At 43.3% G+C, this 13542-nt stretch overlaps 1 protein-coding gene across 1 annotated transcript in view; it reads right to left on the bottom strand.

The window, feature by feature from the left end:
* Nucleotides 1-11607: 11607 nt before the first annotated feature.
* SNX24 (sorting nexin 24) overlaps nt 11608-13542 on the bottom strand; it is a 155836-nt gene continuing 153901 nt past the window's right edge. Inside the window, exon 7 of the mRNA XM_044916726.1 lies at nt 11608-13135. Within this exon, the coding sequence (XP_044772661.1) occupies nt 13068-13135 (68 nt within the window). The 3' untranslated portion in view covers nt 11608-13067. The remainder of the gene's footprint in view (nt 13136-13542) is intronic.

The raw sequence follows: 13542 nt of genomic DNA, 5'->3' as shown, positions 1-13542 counted from the left end.
ACCACATGAATATGTAACAGGACATCAGGTAGTAATACGTCTCTGAAGAGAAACAGCATGCAGAAAGGACAGAGAGTCCTCTGGGAAGTCCTGAGTGTAGGCTGAAGGAAGTGAGGGGTCAGCAAGCCACGGAGACATGGAGGGAAGGTTGTGTGAGGCCATGGCCCTGGGCCATGGTCAGGCTGGTGGTTTCAAGAAAGATCAAGGTCCAGGTATGCAAAGCAAGGGTGGTGGGGGAGTGAGATGGAAGAGGGAGCAGAGATGTCCTGAAGGATGTCCTGGGCTGGGTGACTGGCTCAGGGAAAGGCATCTGACCCGAGTCATGGTAGTGAGTCTCAGTTGTGAGACTTCCAATGGAAATATTGGGAAATAGTTGCTATCTTGTTTCTCACAGGCTGTAAAGGAGCAAACCTGAGAATGAAACCCTCACAAAGGGAAGCTGATCCAGGAAACAAAGATGTGTTCCTGAAGACACCAATGAGCCCCTGAGTCCAGCCATGCCTGAAGCACATCTCTACCCCAAACTCTTTAGCTCTGCAAGCTAATACATTTCCTTTTTATCGCTTAAGCCAGGGCAAATTGAATGTTTGTGACTTGGAACTTAAAGTCTTTGTCTAACGGAGCAATATTGAAAAGTTTTATGTATAAAAATGTGAATTGCAGGGACACCTGGCTGGCTCTGTTGGTAAACCATGTGACTCTTGAGTTTGAGCCCCATGTTGGGGGTAGAGTTTACTTAAAAAAAAAAAAAAGATGTGAATTGCAGAATTATTGATGCTAGCAAAATACTGAAGCCACTTGAATGTCCCCAAAATGGTTATGTCATATATCCCATAATAAAATAGCATGCATTCATTAAGATGAATGATAGAAAACTTAGAGCAACATGAGAAAATGGCCCTTTTCAAGAAAAAAAGTAGGAATTCCATGCACAGCATGATCTCAGGTGTGTAAATACATTCTCACAAGGCAACTGCAACAAAATATAAATTGTCATGAAGCAAATACAAATGGTGGGATTTTTAAACTCTTAAGTTTATTTATTTATTTTTTTGCTTGTTTTGGTCTTCTGGTTTTCCTCTAAGGTGCATTTCTTTCTAACAATTAGGAAAAAAAATGTATCTAAAAAATGTTTTTAAGGTAACATGGGAGGAAATTAGAAACAAATATGCATTAGACACAAAAAAGTGCCGTAAGTCTCTGTGTCAGAGGGCAGGAACATGAGCTCCCTGGGAGCATAGGGACACGTACTTTTGCCATGTAGTGTTTTTTTTTAATTAATATGAGCATAATGATACCTCACTAGTGACGAAGCAAAAAGGGGTTCATTTTCAAAGGGCTGAAACTCTGAGAGCACTTAGTGCACAGGGAATAAACTGCTAGGCTGTCTACCATACCAGATGGCCAATGAGCTAAGGACGCACCTCCTGCTCAGAGCTGTTTGTCTCTCCTACGTGGAGGAACCACAATGGCTGCCTGTTAGCAGCTCTACCCAGCACTCAATAAATAATTATCAAGGGAGCTAAAAATGAGTTTGCCAAAAACTCACAGACCAAAAGCAGCAGCAAACTCACAACTATCAACTACTACTTTACAAAAAGCCTATGCTTTCTACGAAAGCTTTTGAAATCAACAGTTTGCCCTTTTGGCAACTGTGCTGTCAAAAGGACACATATAGGGCGCCTGGGTGGCTCAGTTGGTTAAGCGACTGCCTTCGGCTCAGGTCATGATCCTAGAGTCCCGGAATCGAGTCCCACATCAGGCTCCCTGCTCAGCGGGGGGTCTGCTTCTCCCTCTGACCCTCTTCCCTCTCGTGCTCTCTGTCTCTCATTCTCTCTCTCTCAAATAAATAAATAAAATCTTAAAAAAAAAAAAAAGGACACATACAGCCAAGGGCGTGTGCAGAATCAGAGGAAAATTATACTGGCCACCACCATCACCGTGCCCTAATTATAAAATTTGGTCCTGAATCACTTTAATAAACAGTTTAAAATATTTTGGTATCCTGAGCTCTAAGTTGTTTTATTCCAAGTGCTATTTAGCAATTTTGGGGATCTTCAAATCGGATAAATTTTAGTAAACTTTATTACTTGGACAGACTGATTAGAAGGACACTTTCAAAATTATTAACTACTTCGTTTCTGATGAGATTTTGGGTTTTGAGCAGAACTCACCAAACTCCTTTTTTGAAAAGTTCAGCCGTTTTGAGTTACATAAAGACAAAAACATGGCAAGGATTTTATAGCAGGAAAAGGATTTGTTTTTGTTTTTCAACATTCCTATAATTCAGACAGCTGAAGAAATCTTTGATCTGGAAGGCTTGGAAATTTAAAGTCCCCTTAAGGCATTTTTTTTTTTTAGTTAAGAAAGAGTAAAATCAGTATTTGTAATGGAAAATTTTTGTGCTGTTAAGTACATAACGGCTTTTACTTAAGTCTGTCATTCATCTTGTGGACTTCAGATTTCGGCCAAGCGTTAAATTTTCATGTGATATAACCTCACCTGCTTGGAGGTTTGCTGGCTTTACTGATGTTCTTGAGTGATGGAAAAGCACCTGGCACTAACACAGAACAACAGTGACGAGTCACAGGAGTCCTGTCTGGAAGAGAGAGGGAAAAAAGGTCCATCTGACAAATATTCAAGTCAACACTAAATGCATCACAAAATCCATACTTGGAATTTTTTTTTCATTTTTCTTTTTTAAAGATTTTATTTATTTATTTGAGAGAGAGAGTGAGAGAGAGAAAGAGCACAAGAGGGGGGAGCGGGAGAGGGAGAAGCAGACTCCCTGCTGAGCAGGTAGCCCGATGCGGGACTCGATCCCGGGACTCCAGGATCATGACCTGAGCCGAAGGCAGTCTCTTAACCAACTGAGCCACCCAGGCGCCCCATACTTGGAATTTGCATCCCATCACTAGTTCCAACAGAAGACTCAAGAGTCAGGATTTGGAGGATACAGAGAGAACCCAACATGCCACTATCCCCCCGATTAAAAGATTGTTCAACATTGGCATTCATCTTTCAGCTGTTTCTGTTCTTCTTCAAAGACTGTTGCCTTTAAAAAATATGTATCTTCGGAGTTGAGGTTTGAACGGTCTGGTAGAAGTAGATTGATAAAAAATGTGGTGGGTGTCCAACAGTCAAAGGAAAGATCCAGGTGGTGGTAAGATTTAAGTGGCAGTGTCTGTGGTGGGTGGTATCTGGCTTCCATGTCATTCCTTGGTTGCGAGCATGGCCGGCTGCTGGCTTCTGATGGTGGAGGCCCAACCCTGAGCCGAGCAGTTTGGATTCGGCCTGAGAGGTGATGAGAAACTGCTTTCTCGAGTCGTAAATACTATGCAAGTCAGGTTGTCCACCCTAGAAAGCCTCACGTTTGAATCCTCATCTGTTGCGGGATTCATGTGGCCTGCCTGGTGCAGGGGGTGGGGGCGGTCAATGAGAAAAGTGTGTACGATCGCACCACGTACCACCTGGAAACTCAGGCGGGTATCAATATCATGCACTTTGTGATCAGCCTTACAGGTTTGCTCTCCGTGCTCTGCTCTGTTCCTGGCTACAGAGCATCTTCCCAACCCTTGTGCAAAAAGTGGGAAAGAATTCAGCACCAATCTGTTACCACAATGGGAAAAATCCAGGGGGAGTTTCCCTCTGCTGGTGGGTCAGTGATGCATCTAGTTTTGCTTTCATGCTGCTGCAGGCATAACTCACGAAGGAGGGGTCACTGTGCGTGCACTGGAGGAGAGACCAAGAAGGAAAGGATTTATCCAAAAAACCTGGAACTCCCTGGGGATAGGGGTCCTGTTTTCATTCAGGCTGCTACAACAAAGTACTGTAGATTGAGTGGTTTGTAAACAGCATTTTGGAGTCTGGTGGCCGATTTGGTGACTGGTGAGGGTCTTCTTCCTGGTTCATGGACCGACATCTTTTTGTGGTATCCTTGCATGGTGGATGGGGCAAGGGAATTCCCTGCTCTCACACACCTAACCACCTCCTAAAGGTCCACCTCCAAATACCATCACACTGGGGAGTAGGTTTCAACATATGAATTTGGGGGAGGTGACACAAACATTTAGTCTATAGCAAGTCCCAACCTCCCACTCCCAGCCCCAATCAGTGAACGGCACCACCCTTCAACCACTGTGCAATCCCAAAACCCATCCTTGACTTCTTTCTCCCTTCCTTTTACTTTCTACATCCAACACTAAGGTCATTGGTAAGCTGTGCCATACATCTTAAATATCCACATCTTATCTTCTTCACCTAGATTATTCAAGGGGTCTCCTAACAGTCTCTCTGCTTCAGATCCTGCACCTGACCAGTCCATTCTCCATCAGCAGCTAGAGTGATCTTTTAAAAATAAATTGGCTCAAGTGTGATACATCATGTGCATTACCCTAAACGGTTTATTGTTCATTGATATTTGCAAGCTGTCTGAAGGATTTTTTAAAATTCATGCTTTAAAATGTCTCATGCCTGGGGCACCTGGATGGCTCAGTCAGAGGAGAGTGCAACTCTTGATCTCTGGGTCATGAGTTCAAGTCCCACATGGGGTTTGGAGAAATGACCTAAATATTAAAAAAACTTGAAAAAATTTTTAAAATGTCTCATGACTAATAAAAAAATAAAGAATGTAAAAAATAAAATTATTTGTCAGTTATACCTCAATAAAGCTGAATACAAGAAAATAAAATAAATCGTATTTCTTCTGTGTAAAACCCATCAATGGCTTCCCATTGCACGTAGGCTATGAGTCAAAGTCTTGAATGCCACCTCTCGAGGGGAGCCCTGTGGGATTTGGCGTCAGCCCCTCACTCTCCTCCACACTCACTGACTTTCTGTGGAGACTTGACACAGTTCTCTCCTGATTCAGGGCTTTAGAACCTGCTGATGTCTCTGCAACACACTCCCCTCCCCCATTCTTTGCACTATGAATTCCTCCAGCACTTTTTAGGTCTCAAGTTCAATGCCACTTCCTCAGAGAAGGTTCCTGCCCCGCCCCGATCTAAATTAGGTATCTTCCTTGCAACATAAGTATTCATTTTTCCTCATAGCACTTAACACACTTCATAATGACAAATTTCAGGGATTTTTACCCATCCAATATCACATTATTCTGTAAGTTCCATGAAGTCACATTCAAATTCAGATTCAAATTTAGAAAGATACCAAGGATCTAGAAAAACATTTTTGTTGTCTTCTGTGAAGAAAAATTACCATGATAACCAGATACAAAAGTTCACGTGAAAGAAGATAATTGCGAAGTGTGATAGCTCTTATCTTTAACTACATTTAAAATACCTTATTAGTTTTGTTGAGATGCTGATGGGTTGGACAGTTGTCCTAAAGGTATCATCAGCCTTCTGTTGTAGCCGTCCTGACAATGCCTGACTCTGGATGCGCTCCCCCTACAAGTATTGAGGTTGTTTTTTTTAATTAGAAAAGAGTTTTAAAAAAAAGTTTAAACATTTAAAAAATATGCAACATGAAAATAATTTGAAATGTTCTAGTGTGGTTCTCAAACTTCTTTGTGCACGAGAATCACCTAAAGGGCTTATCAGATCTCCAGGCCCCACACTCAGAGCATCGGAGTCTGGACATCGGGGGCAGGACCTGAGAAATTGCATTCTTAACAAGTTCTTGGATGCTGCTGATGCTGCTGGCCCCAGGTCCAAACTTTGAAAATCACTGCCCTAGGGCGTCACCCAACCATGGCTTCTAATCACTGAATTAGCTTCATCATTTTTTAAGAAGGATAGCTGAAGAAATCATCCAAATGTGTACTTACCCAATCCAGTCAAATTAGTGAGCAACTGTAGGAAATCATTGTTTTCAGATCAGGATGTAATGAAACATTACGGGAATTTGGGAAGATGTTAGCAAATCCTCATTCAGGTCACGGACCCCACATGCATTTATGAAGTTTCTGCTGTGAAGCATGGAGTCAGCCTTGAGCTCGGTGCTGGGAACACAGGCACTGGGCATCTGCTCCTTCAACAGCGTCTCCTGAGATCTACTCCTGGCCCTGCACTGGAGGAAGAGTATAAACAAGTCAGGAGATGCCCCTGCTCTCATGGAGTTCACGTTCTTTGGAGGAGGGGGAGAGTAAACAAATAAACAGGATAATTACAGATGGTGAAAACTACTATGAAGTAACAGTTTGCTCTGATACACAAGAAGTCAGAGAAAGGCAAACACCGTATGATTTCACTTATATGTGCAACCAAAAAACAAATGAACAAACACACAAGCAGACTCACAGATACAAACTGGCATTTGCCAGACAGGAGGGGGGTGGGGAGATGGGTTAAATAGGTGATGGGGATTCAGAGATACAAACTTCCAGTTATAAAATACATAAGTCAGAGATGAAAAGTACAGCACAGGGAATATCGTCCACAACATTGTCATAACGTTGGATGGTGGCAGATGGTGACTGCACTTATCATGGAGAGCACTGGGTAATGTACAGAATTGTTCAGTCATGTTGTACACCGGTAGCTAATATATGTCAACTCTACTTCAATACTAAAAATGTTTAAAAATCATGGTGCAGAGTGGCGTGACCAAAGAGGGGCTCTTTGTGGAGGGGATGTTGAAGCTGATACCAGGTGAGAATGAGCATCTTCTCAGGGGAGAATGGGTCTTTCAGGCAGAGACCAGCAAGTCCCAAGGAGGGACCAGGGTTGGCAAGTCCTGGGGACTGAAACGCCAGTGTCACCAGCTGGATGAATACCCGCAGGAGGAGAGCAAAGGAACTTGGAGAGGGTGGCAGGAGTTTCAGCTTCATGTGGGAATGGAAGCTCCTGGAAGATTGTGAGCAAGTGACAAGATCTGAGGGACACAATAAGAAGACATCTCTGGCTGTGGTGTGCAGAACAGACTGCAGTGGAAGTGGACGCAGAGAGACGCGGGAGGCGGCTGCAGCTGGGTGCGCAGAGCTTGGTTTAATCATGTGGGATGGGGAAGTGGCCGGTAACTTGCAAAGTCGTGTAGAAAGATCAGCAACTGTTACACGCCTAGCTCTTTCCCACTTGAGTACTCATGTGTGGTGTGATTCAAATAAGCCCATAAATACAAATAGTTGTAATGGGAAGCTGCTGGGGGAGTGCATTAGCCTAAATTTGGGGGATAAAAGTTTCAAATTCTGATTTCTTTATTACCTGGTAGCCTTGGTCAAGCTATTCTGTCTTTGTAGCCTTCATTTTTCTCTGTTAAGTGGAATGGTAAGAATACATATCTCATAAAGATGTCATGAGGCTTCAGTGGGACAATCTAGGCACAGAATTTAGCCTCGTACCTCTCGGCACCCAAATTAGCACTCAGTCACATTTGCTACTTACCAATCCTGCCCATCTTCACTTTCTTCTTCAGTAAAAGCTCATAAAAAGTTTGTAAAGTTATAATGGGATGAGGTCTGAAAAAACCCTATCCAACAATATGCAGCACTCAGTAGGAGCTCAGTACACAGAAGTATCCAAATAAATAGAATATCAAAGCTGGAGACACTGTTGAGGTCTCTCTGACTGATGATGGGAGAGTTGTGAAGACAGAAAATGTGTCACATTTTAGAGGTCAGACTTACAGGTCTACTCCTAGGATATAAAACCAAGTTCTTCTCTAGATAATTACATGGACTCCAGAGGTTTACCATTTTAATGTACCCTCCTCCCCCTCGCACAAAAATACCCAGAGCCAGACTTTCACTATGTCTGTGCAGGGGGGCAGAAAACATAAATGGTGCAGAAATATCAGTTTTGAGTTAGTGTCTGTTTCTTTCCTGGGTTTCCACTGCTGAATTCAAAATCTGTAATTATCAAGGATGAAAACCACAACAAAGCCCTGATGAAAAGGACGGCTTCAAAGTTGTGTATATAGAGACTGTAGGAGACAGCCTTATTCCCTGAACTTTATAACCAATTCAATTAAAAGGAAAGATACTCTCTAGTAAATGGCTAAAAATTCCAAAAGAAGACAACGATTATGTCTCTATTCTTTAGATGCCTAACCAGTGCCTTAATCCGGTGAGGGAACTCAAATGCATGTCACTGAAGGAGTGGATGAGTAACTGAATACATATTCTGAAAGGGTATCAATGAGACCACGACTCACAGGTGTCTGTCACGTTCGCTGCTTCTGCAGAGTCCTGCTACTGTCTCAAAGTCAGTGTCCCACCCCCTACCCCCAAATTCATACGCTGGAACCTAATCCTCAAAGTGGTGGTGTTTGGAGGTAGGACCTTTAGGCGATAATAAGGGATGGGTGCCTTTCTAAGAGTCTCCAGAGAGATTCCTCGCCCCTTTTCCACCACGTGAGGACACAGTAAAGAGAACCCCATACCAGATACCAAATGTGCCAGGACTCTCTTGGACTGCCGAGCCTCCAGAACCGTGAGAAATAAATTTGGTTGCTCATAAGCCACCGGTCTGTGTTATGTCTCTTATACATGACGATTGACTAAGACAAGTACCTCCCTGTGGCCACCTGCAAGAGCCTAGGAGTTGAATCAATGTTCTCTTCATAGCGGGTCCTGCAGAAGGTATAAAAGTGAAGAGCCACGAAAGAAGGGTAGTTAGTAAAGCATCTTACATCCTCACATCCCTCCAATAGTGGTTCCTAACGTATGTTTGTATCGGCATCAACTCGGCAGTTTTTCTAAGTACCCAGAGAGAGGCCCCATCCAGCCCAGATTTAGTGATTCAGAGACCCAGGTGACTGTGATGCGTACGTATCCCCAAGGGAGAACTGTTGTTTGAGAGGCTGTCCAGGGATAGGAGCATTGCACCAAGTATGTGTGCCCAAATCCCTCCTGCTCCCTGGCAAGTATCATTAATTGGTTAGCATTATTACATTCCATACTCACTGAAAATCTTTTAAAAAATAAAACTTGAAAAACTTTTTGGTAAACATGCATGACACGACATTTACCATTTTAAAGTATATAGTTCAGGGGCGCCTGGGTGGCTCAGTCGTTAAGCGTCTGCCTTCGGCTCAGGTCATGATCCCAGGGTCCTGGGATCGAGTCCCACATCGGGCTCCCTGCTCGGCGGGGAGCCTGCTTCTCCCTCTCCCACTCCCCCTGCTTGTGTTCCCTCTCTCGCTATGTCTCTGTCAAAAAATAAACTAAAAAAAAATTTTTAAGTATATAGTTCAGTGGCATAAAGTACAGTCACACTATTGTGCATCACCATCCCCCATCTCCAGAACCTTCTCGTCTTCCCTAGCTGAAACCCAATGCACATTAATTCCTCATCCCCCCCTCCCCCAGCCACTGACAACCACCATTCTACTTTCTGTTTCTAGGAGCTGGACTATTCTAGGTACCTCACAGAAGTAGAATCACACCGGAGTTGTCCTTTCACTTAGCCTGTCTTTGAGGTTCATCCATGCTGTAGCATGCGTCAGAACTTCTTTTTTAGCACTGAATAATATCCCCCTCGCATGCACAGACCACATTTGTTTATCCTTTCATCCACTGATGGACACTTGGGTTGCTTCCACCTGTTGGTGTTCATGAATACTGACTGCCAAGAACTGGGGTGTACAAATAATCTATTCAAGCCCCTTGACTTGGCTTCTTTTGGGTATACACCCAGAAGGGGGAGCTGCTAGATCACATGGTAATTTTAATCTTTTGAAGAACTGCCAGACCATTCTGCCCAGAGGCTGCACCATTTTCCATTCTCACCAGCAACGTATGAGGGTTTCAAGGTCTCCACATCCTTGCTGACACTTGTCATTGGATGCTTTTGATAGCAGCCACCCTCATGGCAGTACCAGTACCCCCAGCCGAGCACGTTAGGCAGCCTATTACCATTTGATCAAAGGCGACCAACGAGGTGGCAGCCATTTGTTACTTCTAAACTGTGATCATGAGGTTTCTGTGCTTTTCGAAGTGAAATGACTAAGGACTTACCAGGTAGGGATGGTAAGCGTTATTGGGGTTGTATAGATGGCCAGTGGTCTAAACCCTGGGGTGGGGGAGAAAGGACACCAAGGGGGTGCTGGTCCGGAAGTGGCTGCGTGGTGGAGGCGAGGCCCGAGAGGGACTCTGCTTGAAGAACTGAAGGAAATCTGAGACCAAGCCCAGGCACACCACCAAATCCAGCGACTAGGAGCATTGCCTCTGGTGGCAATGGAGTTTCTCTTCCTTCTCTTTATTCTGTTTCCATCCCTCTACTCTTTACTGTTCTATTGTCTATGAATCCATGCTTTGAAAAATCCAGGTTTAAAAAAAAAAAAAAGAAAAAGAAAAATCCAGGTTTTGTAAAAATAAAAAAAATGGGGGGGGAATGGGATATGTACACTAAATGTCCATTATTTGCTTGCATGTGGATGAAATCTCTCTGCAAGTATACACATACACTAAGCACAGTGGGTGTTTGTGGTGGGGGTGGGCAGTGGGAATACAGGGGACGGGGTGGGAGATTTTTCTTTTTTATATATCCTTTCATATGTTGTTATTACATTTTCAACTGTGGAAATATATTCCACCATCTTTCCAATGTCCATTCCTGAACTGCAGTGACCAGAAAGTTCCAGCCCCTTTCAGACTCCCTTGAAGCTGGGGATCGATAATAAGGTTCTGCCAAGTGGATGTGCTTTCATGAGTCGGAGTGGAAGATGGAAGTGGGTGAGTACCATCTTCCCGCTGCATGGGGCTGTAGTTGTGGGCAAGCAAGGCCATGGGTGTTGAGAAGCAATTGTAGAGTAGGTGGTGTCAGTCGGACACTGTTCCAGGGCCCAGGGTCCAGCTTCCTGGGTGCTGCTACGAGGCACTTAACGGTGGTCACAGTGACTTCCTGATCTTACTTGCTGGTACCTGGATCACAGCTGCAGTGGTGTTTTTGACCTCAGTAGCTCCAGGAGCGGCCTCCTGACTACTTGAATTCCTGCTTAACGTTAAGCAAAGGTTGTACCTCCCCTGGCAGGTTGGTACCAGATCTTGCTGGAGGATTCTGGAAGTCACTCCTGCATTACCCACTAGGAGTTCACTCTCCTCGCCCTTCCAAAAGATTCTATGAGCATCCAGTTCCTTATTAGTCCATTCTGCTTAAAAGACCTACTGTGGCTTCTATTTCCTATAATGGAATTGAAACGGAATATGAAATTACATATTAAAAATTATTAAATAATAAATAAAAATCATCACTAAAAAAAATTATCAGATTTCTTGAGGAGTGTGCCACCAAAAATGCTTGGTTTTTGTATTTAAAAAAAATTCCTGGCCACCTGGGTGGCTCAGTCGGTTAAGCGTCTTCCTTGGGCTCAGGTCACGATCCCAGGGTCCTGGGATCGAGCGCCCGCATCGGGCTCCCTGCTCCGCGGGAGGCCTGCTTCTCCCTCTCCCATTCCCCGCTTGTGTTCCCTCTCTTGCTGTGTGTCTCTCTGTGTCAAATAACTAAATAAAATCTTAAAAAAAAAATTCTACCCTCTTTGTAAGTCATCACCTATTTAATGAGTACCTGTTGCCTTTAAGATGAGGTAATTTAATACTTAGATTAGAAATAACTGCCTATGAGTATGCGAGAAGTTTTGTGTGTGTGTGTGTGTGTGTGTATAAAGAGACAAGACACAATTTGTGTTTCCAGTAAAATCCTAGAAGACAAATTCAAATACTTCTTGTTCTTTGTTTTTATTTAACTCAAAATAGCTAACAACAAAACATTTAAAAAATATCTCCCACACTTGAGTATTCAGTTATTTTTGGTTACAGAGTCCTCGCCTGTTTCCAGCATGAAGTAACACATCTATCACAAAGGTATCTCTCAAAGTCTGCAGCAGGCTTTAAACCTGTATATTTAGATCCTGACCAAAAACCATGATTTAGTTATTCATTCTGAATCCAAATATTTTTCTCCCACACAGAAGCTTAGTAAAATGAATAACCATAAATAGGCTAGCTATTAATTAGTTTTTGACAAAATGCCTAAGTACAGCACGTACATAAAGTTTGCATATATGCTTTTGTCCTTTATTACTCAAAATATGAGTGTCAGTGAGATGTACAGTGGAGTTAGATCATTCACTGAGCTTACATTAATTCCATATAGGAGGTCAGCGAAAATGAAACAATAAGGAAAATAACAATGAATCCCGTGACAATCCCACCAGTTTAATGAATGAGTGAACCCTGATGACGGCTGAAGAACCTTGAGGAAACCAAGTGACCACTGTGGCGTCTCCTCGGGTACAGTCAGTTCACATCTGTCTCTCAGAAGACAAGCATCTTGCAGGACGAAGGGTGATTCTAGTGTTGAAACGTATGTGGTTCTCTACAAAATTGCCCTAAACGGACACCAACAACGTCAAATGGTCTTCAACGGAAGAAACAGTCCTTTCTTCCAACACCGGAGGAAAATCTGGTTGTGTTGGACGCACAGACTTCCAATATGGCGCCTTCTGAAATGGCTGTCAAGGGGAACCTCCATACTCCCTTTTTATCTCGTGTCCTGACACTAGAAGCTAATCCCTAGGTATGATGCGACTCCACTGCAGTGTGAATAGCAATGACAAGATTTTTAAAAATGCCCTAACATTGTCAGCATCGTTTAATTTCCAGTTTAGTTCCGACTCACATTTAGCACTGTGTGTTATCTGTGATACTCCCATGGTGCCAGGACGTAAGAAAGTTATCTATCACTGACCGAGAAACTCTCACGATGAAAAGATTAGTGTCTCCTAAAACCTGAACAACAACAACAACAGCAAGCTACCAAAGTAGATCAGTCTCAGTATGATTCAGGATAAGATGTTCAATTAGCAAATGGTGCAACTAAAGCAGAGAGTAACTTTTGTTTTGTTACACTTGCTGCTCCCAGTATCTTCTATAGTTTCGAAATTGGCAGCTACCTTCTACTTCTCAAACACTTGGCCTTAACCTCAGCACCACCCTGGTCAGTTTCTATTTTTAAAAGCACCATTCTAATGGAAATGTCCCTGCCCTGAATTAAGCTGGGACTGTGAATTTTACCACTAGCTAGAGCTGTTATGTCATAGAGTTTAGGTTAATTTGGTACGTATCGATTTCCGTGAAACCTGCTTCGGCTTCTTCTAGCCATGGAGGATTTCTACCTGGGCTGCAGATGGGGGTAAAATATCCCATGGAGGACTCCTTCAATAACCACATTTGGAAAATCTGAAAAACAAAAGGAAAACGGCTTTTCTTAGGCACAGCAATAAAACGCAACTGCATTTTGCAGACTTGAACAAGGCGAGGCCCCTTGTAACTTAGGGACCCGCATCACCGTGCAGCCTGCTCTTGTTGAGGACGCGCTATCTGTCATGTCGCCTCAGCCGAAAGCCACTTCAGTGCATGACCAGGCTCTGCAGGAATGCACGGCCAGATTTGTAGCTTATTGATTTAAGGGATGTTCTAATGGTTAATGCTGCTAGGCCCCAGCTCTTTATCTGAATGTTTTCTCACAAGGAAGATGGATTACACTGGCAATTCAATTTCTAACAAAATCTCAATATACTTGAAGGGATTCCAAGATTTCTACTGGGAATACTTGGCTGCAGTTTTTCCATTGTGGTTTACAGCAG

Source organism: Neomonachus schauinslandi, chromosome 7 (assembly GCF_002201575.2).
Source record: "Neomonachus schauinslandi chromosome 7, ASM220157v2, whole genome shotgun sequence".
Classification (NCBI taxonomy): domain Eukaryota; kingdom Metazoa; phylum Chordata; class Mammalia; order Carnivora; family Phocidae; genus Neomonachus; species Neomonachus schauinslandi.
The sequence above is the reverse complement of the archived record's forward strand: the minus strand, read 5'-3'. Positions and strand labels throughout refer to the sequence as shown.